Genomic DNA, 11,832 nt, shown 5'->3' with positions numbered 1-11,832 from the left:
AATGGCGTGGAAACGCTTCGATGGTATCAGTTTGACTTCGATCGCATCATCCATTTTTGAGAAATCGTTGACGATAAATTTCGGACAAGAAATCGTTGATGAAATTTCCGTTTTCGCAGTTTTTCTGGAAAAACTGGAAAACGGCTGGAGCAATTCCTTCTATAATCTAATCAGCATCAAATGGCGTGAAAACGCTTCGATGGTATCAATTTGACTTCGATCGCATCATCCATTTTTGAGAAATCGTTGACGATAAATTTCGGCCACGTACATCGCCAGTAACATACGCACACACACACACACACACACACACAGACATCCTCTCGAAAATGGTCCAGGATTACTCTGGAGGCCTTGAAACGTGATGATATGTTGAAAATTTCCATATTGATTTTCGGGGTCATTACAATAACTTCCTATAGAACAGGAAGTTAAAAAAAGGATGATCAACAATTTAAGTACGATTATTATTATTTGTTGATTTTCATTTTTGTAGGAATTTGGATCTTCTGTTATTTTCCGTTACATTCAATCATGAAGAAACCATATAGTCCTGCATTGGTTGCATTGTATGCTATTAATGGTAAATAATTGCCTTATTAAGGTCAGAAAATCGATTTCGCTCGATTTCGGGACAGAAAATATCGTCCAGCCCGCTGGTCCTGAAATTGCTCGGCGTAGGAGTTAGGAGAAACATTGCCGACTGAAGGAAAAAATTAATATCTCCCTTAACAAACTCCCTCTTTTGACCTTCACGTCGGCGTAAGAACCAGATGATGTTCCTGCCCAGCATTAAGAATGACAAATTTTGTTAAAGTGGAAAGTTAATCTTCCTTTTTCAGGGAGTGGAGAAATTGTTTGGCTGGTAAAATTTCCTCTCTCTCTTTCTCATTGGATTCTTAATACTAAGATGGTACCGTGATATGTTTATTTACATCAACAACAAAAAATATTCATTACGTCAGTTTTTCTGGTGAAAATACACAATTAACGGCATTATTCGTCTAATATATAGAAAAAAACATATAAACGATTTATATGTTTTACAGTAGAGAATTACAGTAGTGATTTAAATTTGATTTCTCTTAAATCATAGCCCCGGTGAACGGTGATGAGAAAGGGAGCCTTCGCTGCCTATTGCTTCTGATGTCGATATTTCGTCGGGATGAGGATGGTGTATTCCTCGCCGTCCTTCAGTTCGGGATGTGCTTTGGCAATATCATCCAGATGTTACAGGGTCTCGGGAGACTCAAAGGCTTTGACGGCAAGCTGTCTCTTGTCCTCAGATAATCGAATAGGCGTCATGGTTTTTGGGTTCGCCAATTTAGGAGCGAATGCTAGCCCGTTTTTCCGTATCAGGAACTTGCGTAATTTGTTGGGGACAATCCCTAGGATTGTCGAATTTGATTTTGATTCGTTTCTTTAATAGAGACTCCTCTCCGCCAACCACAACCTGGTGATCGGTTGGTACCAACCAGGGGGGCCAAGACACAACCGTTCCAGGGGATGTTGCAGTGAGAGCACTTCGGGCAATACAGGCTCAAGTCCCGGAACATCCAGAGCAATGTTCCAGTGCTCTTTCGTGCTGAATCCCATGAGGATATGAATATGAAAGAATAGAAACCGGGCCGCAAAGGCAGTCCGCAGTCGAGATGATGGTGTTCTCTCGAACTACAGTTGACACTGCCAACAGAGTGCTGTTTTCCCATCTGCGTGACGCACGTCTGGGTGCTCATGTCGATCTTCTTACCCTCGATGTGGGTCACGAGTATTTTGGCGCGTTCAGTGACGAGGGGTTTCAATTGGTCCTCGTCGAGTAAATACTTCGGTTTGTCCTTGGAGTTGGTGGTCATTTTAATGAGGTTGAAAGCAGCAAGATATTTGCTGAATTTTAGGTTTTAGAAAATAGGGGCTGGATAGTCAGCCACTGATGGGGCCAGTTCTGCATTCGGATCGTCAGTCGATCGAATCTCCCTGGCTGGAGATTTCTTTTTAAGCAAGTTTGCCCCTGGCAGATGTCAACGTAGGGTGTTCCCGTGGTCCATATCTTTTTGGGTGAGGACAATCCAGTTTTTGTCCTCTTCCAGGGGTGCTCTACCCGGATCTCGTAGAGCATTAACATTGCGTCTCGGATGGATTTCGTTTCAAGTCCAGGCATGGCTCCCTATTGCAAGGGTGTCAGTTTCAGCTCGACGGCAGTCGGGGGCTGGTTGTTGCCCACAGTCAATTGGGAGATCCCTTCCGTCAGTTCTCTGGAGTCTGCACTGCATATGTCGCCATCACTGTCTATTTCGGCGTCGACTTCGACATGGATCTCATGGTGTCCATCTCGCTATTGCTTTTTCTATAAACCCTATTATATAAAATTTATTGGCGTATTAAGCTATATCGTGGTATCTTCAAATCAATAACATAATATTTCCCGATATTCTTGGCATTTGTGTCGACTAGTTCCACGACCATTGGATTCCAAAGTTTACTAACAACTGCTGGTCCCAGATAACGGTGGGCCAGCTTCACGTTGTATTTTTCTGCCTTGTTACTCAGCCTCTTGTTCGGATAATAAACTTCGGTACCTAATTTTATTTCTACTTGTACCGGCCTGTCACTGTTCGCCCTGGCCAGTCGCCAGTTTTTCTTTTTCAACGATATTTCAATTTTATGGCGGAACTCTGCGCGGCGGTGCGACGAGTTTCCATGGATTCTCGTCATCGATTATCGCTTTCGCGTAATCTGGTCGGTAGTAGAACTGCTCGTCGTTTTCGATTTCCCACTCTGGGAATCGCAAAGGGTACTTCTCGACTAAACCGCGTTTGGTAGAATACCGCTCTTGATCACATATTGAATTCAACTTTATCCGACCCTTAATTGTTTCTTCGACTATTTTTTGCCATCCTAGCGGATCGACATCAACATCGAATATACGTGAGAGCGTATCTGGTGCCTCGTTGAGAGTGCCCCGTTTATGCTGGATTATCAAGTCGTGCTGTAGTAATTGAATCGCCCAGCGCGCGAGTCGACCGACGGGGTTTTTCAGGTTATATAGCCATTGAAGAGCCTGATGATCGGTTACTATTTTGAATGTCATCCCTTTGAGATAACAGCGGAGTTTCTCGACTGCCCGGATGACAGCTAAATACTCTTTCTCCGTCGTCGTATAGTGAAATTCGGCCCCCCGTAACGACCTACTGACGACCTCAATTAATCTCTCTTTATCGGTCTTTGAGTCTCTCCGAACGAATATCGCGCCTACACCAAAATCGCTAGCATCCGTGTATAAAATAAATGGTTCCCCCAGGTAGGGGGATATAGAGGCGTGGTATGTCGATTAACGTTTGCTTGGTCTTCTCAAAAGCTTCTTGCTCGACCTCTGTCGACTTCCACGGTGTTCGCGGGCTTGTAAGCTTATTTAATGGCCCCTTGACTTTTGCAATATCTTTAAAGTGTCGATGGCACCAATTCACTAATCCATTAAACTGCCTAAGCTGAGTACCCTCTTGTGGTACCCTGTAATCGATTATAGGTTGTATTTTTTCCTGATTGGGTCGCATTTCGTGTTTATCAATTATGTATCCTAAATATTTCACCTTTCGACTAGCAAATACGCTTTTCCCCTATTCATTTTTAGTTTGCCTTCTCTCTATTCATCTAAATTTTCGCTTACAACAATCCAGTCGTCTAGATCAACAAATATTTTATTAACACAATGATTCGGTAATTTTCGATTCCTACTTCATTCCTTGACGCGTAGTTTCAACTTATCCATCAGACGTTGGAACGTCGATGGCGCACCTGTTAGATCGGAAGGTATTCGTTGCCATTCTGATAAACCTTTTTCCTCTACTACGAAAGTAGTATGCTTTTGACTATTTTTAGCGTGGAAATTATTTTCGCTTTGTATAATTGCGACAATATCGATCCCATTTGAGGCAGCGGACACGCGGGTTTCTTAGTTTTTCTATTCAGGATCCTGTAATCGATACGGAAACGGAGATTTCCATTAGCCTTCAGGGCTATCACTGGTGAAGTTGCCCAGTTTCTATTACTCCAGGTTACGTATCCATTTTCAAGTAAACGGTCTACCTCTTTGTCCATGAAAGTACGAATAATATCGCTCCGTCGATAGTGTTTTTGTTTATGCGGGATTGAATCGCTTGATTCGATTTCATGGGTAATTAATCAGGTGACAACCGTGCATTCCCTTTCGAATTTATTAAATTCGCGATGTAAAAATTCCTTGAGGACGTCCGTTTGCTCACCCAACAATGTTCTCAATTGTGTGAAAAAAACGCATCGGTGAGACAAGAGGTAGGTGAATTGACTGCCTGCTAATGTCCATTCTTTCTTGACTGGATCGAGTAGGACTTTGAACGCCAAGATGAAATCCATCCCCAGAATAATGTCGCTAGATGCCCCTGAGAGGATGCTGAACCACTGAGGTCCACAGACATCTCCTATTTCGATGACAAAGCAAGTGCCCTCTTCGCTCCTGTCGATAGAACTATCGCCTAGGCAAATACTTACGGTAATACGGTTGAAGTCGAGTTAGGGATAACTTCCATGACTTTAAGGACAGGGTATGAGTCATGTACATAAGGATTGAACACAATTATGGTTGTGCACAGATGTAAAAATCAAATGAAATATGCACATTTGATTTTTAAACGTGCACATTGAATTAATTTAAAATAAAAAGTTGTGCTCATATTTTTATTTACACAGTAGAACTGAATTTTAATTATGCACACATGGCTGAAGAACGTGCACAATTAAGATCTGATCATTTATTTTTGCGCACGCCATTAATGAACGAGTAGTAGTGTTGTGCACGTACTATCGTGCACATAAAATCGTTTGTGATGAAGGTGCTTCCAAAATTCTGGAAGAAGAACCGGGCAACCTCGGCTCATTTGGCTCAGCCTGCTCCCGAGCTTCGTTAGTGAGAGCTAGGAGAGGGGCCTTATGCACTTGAAGGAGTTACCTGCTCTACTGGGATTTTTCTCCCTCCTTGAGGGATACCGGTAGAGGGTGGCGGTCTCAATTAACGGGAGTTTTAAACTTTCCATCAATTTAGAGTATCAATATCGATTTTCAACTTCCTGTTCTATAGGAAGTTACTGTAATGACCCCGAAAATCAATATAGAAATTTTCAACATATCTTCACGTTTCAAGGCCTCCAGACTAATCCTGGACCATTTTCGAAAGGATGACTGTGTGTGTGTGTGTGTGTGTGTGTGTGTGTGTGCGTATGTTACTGGCGATGTACGTGGCCGAAATTTATCGTCAACGATTTCTCAAAAATGGATGATGCGATCGAAGTCAAATTGATACCATCGAAGCGTTTTCAGGCCATTTGGTGCTGATTAGATTATAGAAGGAATTGCTCCAGCCGTTTTCCAGTTTTTCCAGAAAAACTACGAAAACGGAAATTTCATCAACGATTTCTTGTCCGAAATTTATCCTCAACGATTTCTCAAAAATGGATGATGCGATCGAAGTCAAACTGATACCATCGAAGCGTTTCCACGCCATTTGGTGCTGATTAGATTATAGATGGAATTGCTCCAGCCGTTTTCCCGTTTTTCCAGAAAAACTGCGAAAAAGGAAATTTCATCAACGATTTCTTGTCCGAAATTTATCGTCAACGATTTCTTGTCCGAAATTTATCGTCAACGATTTCTCAAAAATGGATCATGCGATCGAAGTGAAACTGATACCATCGAAGCGTTTCCATGCCATTTGGTGCTGATTAGATTATAGATGGAATTGCTCCAGCCGTTTTCAGTTTTTCCAGAAACAAATTTGAGAGAAAAAATTTCTTCAGCGATTTCTCGTGCATGAAAGATGCGATCGAGATTTAATATAGTGTAATCGAAGCGTCATGACGACATTCAGCACTGATCAATTTATGGATAGAATCGCTCTAGTGTTGTTCTCCAGTTTTTCCAGAAAATCAGGGAAATATAATTTTGCTAACATTTTCTCGCGAAGGGATGATGCGATCGAGATCCAATGGAACGCAATCGAAGTCTCCTAATACGAGTGCGCGCTAATTATGTTGTACACGGAATAGGTCCAGCCATTCTGCACTTTGTCCAGAAAAACTGCGAAAAAGGAAATTTCATGAACGATTTCTTGTGGATGAATGATGCGATAGAGGTCTAATATAATGCAATCGAAGAATCTTGATGTCATTCACTACTGATTAGATTATAAATTGAATCCCTCCAGTCGTTTTCCAGTTTAAAAGAAAAGAATGGGAAACGAAATTTCTCAAACATTTTTTTGTGAACAGATGATGCGATCGAGGTGTAACAAAAGGCAATCGAAGCGTTTCAATGCAATTCGGCACTGATTATGTTATACACTGACTAGCTACAGTCGCTCACCAGTTTGTCGAGAAATATTGTAGCAAAAAATTAATCAGCGATTTCTCGTGAACGACTTATGCGATCGAGGTCTAATATGATACAATCGAAGCATCTTCACATCAGTCAGTACTGATTGAATCATAGATGGAATCGCTCCAGTCGTTCTCCAGGTTTTCCAAAAACAAAATGGGAAACAAAACTTCGCAAACATTTTTTTGTGAACGGATGATGCAATCGAGGTGTAACAAAAGACAATTGAAGCGTCTCGATGTGTTTCGGTGCTGATTCCGTTGAACGGGTCACACCCGCATGAATGCATTCGCCAGCAAGCCACCCACAACTACGCACCCCACTTCGGGAGCGAGCGAAACGAGCGACCAACAACGCGACTACTAGTTTTATTCAAAATAGGCAGTAATATTAGAAAAATAATTTTTTTAATGCTCTCCTGATGAGGAATGACCCTTAACAATTATTTTGTGTCCAAACAATATTTGCAGCAGTTCCATAAATGAAATAAAATACTTGTCCGTAATTCTGAGGTGGAGCAAGAACTCTACCCAGTAATTTGAAGCAAATAATTCGTGGATGAATAGTAGTTATTGAGAAAATAAATATAACGCTGATAAGAATCTCAACCGCTGAAGATGAAAACAGGGTTGGGAAAGCCTTAGCTCACCAAGGCTGAGCGACTCGGGCCCAATTTTATTGTTTTCTAAGGCCTGAGGCTCCTTCAGCCCTGGCCAAGACTGAGAATCAAAAGACTGAAATTTTTTGAAGTCTAACTTTCAAAAAATGATGGCAAGGAAATGGTTTTTAAATGTCAAAAGTTCCATAATTTACAGTTATGAGTAATAAATACTTTGAAAAAACATGAAACAATTTTTCAATTTTCACTGTTTTTAATCACAAGCATGACTATGAAGACATAACACCTGTGTCTATAATGATGGCATGTATTTAACATGGAATAATTAAGAATAAGAACAATAATTACAACGTCATTAATAACAATTCCTGGTCAAGTATTTCCATCAAAACTTGGTCCTGGCAGTCCAGTTCGATTTCCAAGTTATAAATTTATTTAACCAAAAATTTATATCCCCGCACATTTTTTAATCAAAAAAAAATTTTTTCTTGGAAATTGTTCGGAAATATCTGATATGTATCTAAAATAAAAGTTTTCGTACAAATATTATATGTGCGTTAAAAAACAAATTCATTTTTTGACCTGTTGGTCCGAGCCTCAGAGTAGTGTAACTCCTTAAGCCACATGGTACGAAATGGCATGATAATCGAGCATTTAGTTATTTTAGCCATCTTATTCATAAATTCAGTGCCTGAATAATTCTTCTGGATTAAATTTTATTCGATTAATATATTTTTCCAGTAAGTAATTTGTTACATGACTGTCGATGGGAATGTACTAAATCCAAATTTCATTTTTCAAAGTTTAAAGAGTCGAAAGTATTTGAATTAACGGAAATATCTTAGTATAGGATCAGTGAATCTAAACACTTTGTTAGTGAGTTGAAATCTTGGATACACATATAGATAATCGTCATGCCTGGGACCAAAGCAATTTATTATAAATTTATTTTATTGATTTTGACGGGAATAACTCCGCATGATTCAAAGAAGGGATAAAAAAACTAGAAAGCGATTGAAATTATCGATCAACTGCGATTTGTAATAGGTCAAAAGAACTTGAATATATACTATTATTGATAATGCCAAATGAATCCTTAATTTTATATCAATTATCGATGAGATCAATAGATGGCTTCTATTCGTTACTGTTGGAAGGCAATTAAGTCGAAACAACGCAATAACCAAATGGTCATCTCATTTACAATTAAAAAGGGCAAGCTGCGACTAACCCGACAAAATGAATTCCATCTGTTTCATCAGAATGTGAGAAACAAAACAGCATATTTCTAACCTAGAACGAAAAAATAAATGATCAACAGAAACGAGTGTAATTATTAGTCAAGTCCTGTTAAGCATTCGGCAACGAGAAAGTTACCGTTTTAGGTGTGAAAGGACATCAATTGGGCTTTTCAGACACCCAGAGTTTTTCTCCTAAGAATATGTAAAAAGATGTCGAGTCAAATGAAGATCTTTTGTCTCCAAAAATAAATGTCATAGGCGCCAGAACCTATGAACTCTCTTCAACTGTTGTTTCGGGTAAATCCAATGTCGTCCGATTTACAATCTGAACAATCAGAGTTTCGCATAATATATGCCATTTGCCCCGTTGTTGAATAAATCAATTTTGATATCTGAGTCGTAATAAATCTATTCCATTTATTACTTATTGAGCCATGTTGAACTATATCAAACTCCAGTAATTCCTTTCGCTATCCGTCGTAATTCTCATTTATTCCGGTGCCATATATTTCAATGATTAAATATCATTGGAATATCTATCCTGAGTCGTTGACGATATTTAAAAAATCAATTTGACTGGTTCGTTTTCCGCACCATGACCAACATAGACTATCCTCAAAGATGCATTTGACATGTTTGGATACGTTTAATTCAATGTTATTGATATGATCCTTTGAAATGACCTATCTCTTTGGGTCATGAATATACGATAAATTGGCGCCTCGAGATTCATTGGGGGCCAATTCATTGTGCCTATCCGGCGAGACCCTTTCAGAACATTTTCTCCTTGAAAATTCAAAATTTAGTGGGAAATCGAACAGAACTTCAAATTTTCGTACCACTTTTTGCCGAAAGCCAATAGAAAACCGGAAAATTTATGTGAGTACCATGGCGGGGGGACAGGGGGGTGAGGGGAAGGAATACCTCGAGAGCGGGAACCCAACGGAACCAGATTTCCTAATCACGGGGGGAGGCAGGAAGGCATAAGTGTTCTTTAGTACCAAAGTAATATTCAGAATTTTCTTCCGCCATTCCTCTTTTTTTTATCCGTTGTGGTTTTATATTCATTTGTTATCAGTCATTTTCGAAGTTTGAGCTTGAGTGACTTGAACAAATGACTGGAAATGTTACTGGTATTGAAAATTTGAAAAATAATTTACAAAGACATTTCATATTCCTTTCAAGTTTTCGACCATTCCACTTTCATTTTCATCGATGAATGTCCTATCTGAACTATCATATTATTTTCATTTTTTTTTATCAAAAAGGAAATCTCCAAACACATGCAAAAAATTCAAAACATTCGCCCTCGCATTTCAATCACGCGCATGCGCTATCTCGCAATGCTACTCCCTTTTTTTCAACTATTCACCATGAAATTTTTAATAAAAACTGTCGAACAAAAATTTACCGCTACAACAATGTTAACTGCTTGAATCCTAGTCCGTTCATGTCCTACAGGATACCTGTAGCAGATTCTTTGGCTGCTATCATTTGGACTACATTTCTAAGGAACAAAAACACTGTAGGAGAACTTGTAACTGCTGGTGGTTGAGGAAATAGTTAATCTTATCGGTTAAATTAATCATTTCATAACTGGAACACCCTTCTATTGTCCTAATCCTTGTTGAACTAATTGACTACTGGAATTTGAAACCACAACCTGTATCCTCTGATCGTTTATGTGTTTATTAATTGATTTTATATGCTATTTTGATTAACATAGTTAGATCCAATTTTAATTTGGACTACCCACCGCTTGTGTGTCAATAAATCCACCAGAACTAATGTTGTTCTGCGCTCCCTGACCGGAAAAAAAAGAAAGTTTTAAGTGGGGGAAAACGCGCAAAATACCATTCCAGTGGATCCAGGTAGCTTCCTTCAGTGGATGAGGCCCCTTTCCTCATTGTGAGTAACGAACCTCGGAAGTCAGCTGAGCCAAATGAACCGAGGTTGCTGGGCCCGAAGGTAGAAGGCCAGCCCTGACCAGATTATGTTATTATCCCTGTGGGGTTCGTAGCAGTTGCGTCCCTGTCGCCAATTCTGGGTAATGCTACGTACTTGGGAGGCTAGTAGTAATACACCCCACGTTGAATTGAATTGAACCCAATTTTATGTAATTTATAAATATGATATAGCTACAGAAGGCAAGGGGCGAGCTTGTTTATACCTATCCATGTATAAACAATATCAATTTTATGTTGTGAAGAGGCTCAATTCATTAAATCCACTATGTTCTCCCATAGTATGAGTCAGTTCCTATTAGACGAGAGTACAAAAATCCATGATTGTCACATTTTCCGGAAAAAAATTACAGTCCATCAAATACGCTATTACCGGATAACCTTCTATTTGTATAGATTCTGAACAAAATTGACTTATTTTCCTTTGTTTTTGCAGAGATACATGATGGATCGTGCATCAGAAATGCCAGTTAACCGATACCAAAGGTAAACCAGGAGACAGGTTTGCATAGAGTATTTTTTATATGTTTAAAATTAGTGAATTTGGTGAAACATAAATTAATACTTTCTGCGTCAAAACTAATTTTCTGATTAGACGAAGATTTCTCCTTAAAAGAAATAATTGGGAAAATTTTCATAAAATACATAGCTAATTAGTTCTAAATTTACCTTCTTTAACTGGCGTACATCTTTGCGCTAATATCCTTCAGAATGTAGATTCATTCGAAAATTTCAAATGACTTTCTTTATAAACCGAGAAACTATATAGAATATAATATTAATTGCATTCAAATGATCCGATCTGTGTGTAATGAAGCGTTCATATGTACGAATAAAAGTATATTTTTGACCAATTACCTTTAGAAAGATTTTTAAACTGAAACCCCATCATTTACCATTCAAATTTTATCTATTGTAACGTACTTTTTGGTATGTCACTTCTTCCTCGACATTCACGCGAATTTAGCAGATAGATACCAGGCAAGGAGTCACCTTCTACGCCTAGAGACGAGAGAGAGCGTGTTCTATTTAATTTTCCTAATTTTGGTAATTATGTTCAATTTTACTGCGCACCGCTACGCTACATCGCTGAGGGGACAACTTCGGGAACATCGTGGGACTAAGGAGTTTCTGCGATTGTAACTGGCCGACGACAGTTTGTGGAGAAGTTGGTAGCCCTCCCACATAAAAATTCCATTGCAGATTTCCATATGACGTTTCTAATTTTGCAAATGAAATTTAAGACCGAAAAAGAAAATTTGTATTAACAAAATGGGTCAATAAATGTCCTAATTATTTCTCTTGCGAGACGTACCTTTTAACTTATAATTTTGACCAAATGATAGAATCTAGGAGTCGAAATTTGTCCAAAGAAATCGGCAATTGAAAATACCTAAAAATTAAAAGATGTAGATGCTAGTAAAAAAATAAGAGATATGAATAGTAAAAACATTCGATGACGTTTTTGTGGTCAGTTTTTCGTCCGACACTGAGAAAAAATTCCACTAAAAAAATTAGTGTGCAACACTAGTCCTGGGAGGGAACAGGGGGTCACCAAGAAACTCGGCTAGACCATACGAAAAATTTGGATCTGGCGCCCTAATTT

The 11,832-nt window shown here is 39.0% G+C and overlaps 1 protein-coding gene across 2 annotated transcripts in view; it reads left to right on the top strand.

Annotated features, from left to right (window-relative positions):
* Positions 1–11,080, top strand: part of Coq6 (ubiquinone biosynthesis protein COQ6, mitochondrial) — a 99,375-nt gene extending 88,295 nt beyond the window's left edge. For both annotated transcript variants that reach the window (XM_011313987.1, XM_011313986.1), the window contains exon 8: positions 10,663–11,080. In XM_011313987.1, the coding sequence (XP_011312289.1) occupies positions 10,663–10,716 (54 nt within the window). In that variant the 3' untranslated portion in view covers positions 10,717–11,080. The remainder of the gene's footprint in view (positions 1–10,662) is intronic.
* The last annotated feature ends 752 nt before the right edge of the window (positions 11,081–11,832 follow it).

Source organism: Fopius arisanus, unplaced genomic scaffold (genome assembly GCF_000806365.1).
Source record: "Fopius arisanus strain USDA-PBARC FA_bdor unplaced genomic scaffold, ASM80636v1 scaffold00137, whole genome shotgun sequence".
NCBI classification, from domain to species: Eukaryota; Metazoa; Arthropoda; class Insecta; order Hymenoptera; family Braconidae; genus Fopius; species Fopius arisanus.
This window is presented reverse-complemented; position numbering and strand designations above follow the sequence as displayed.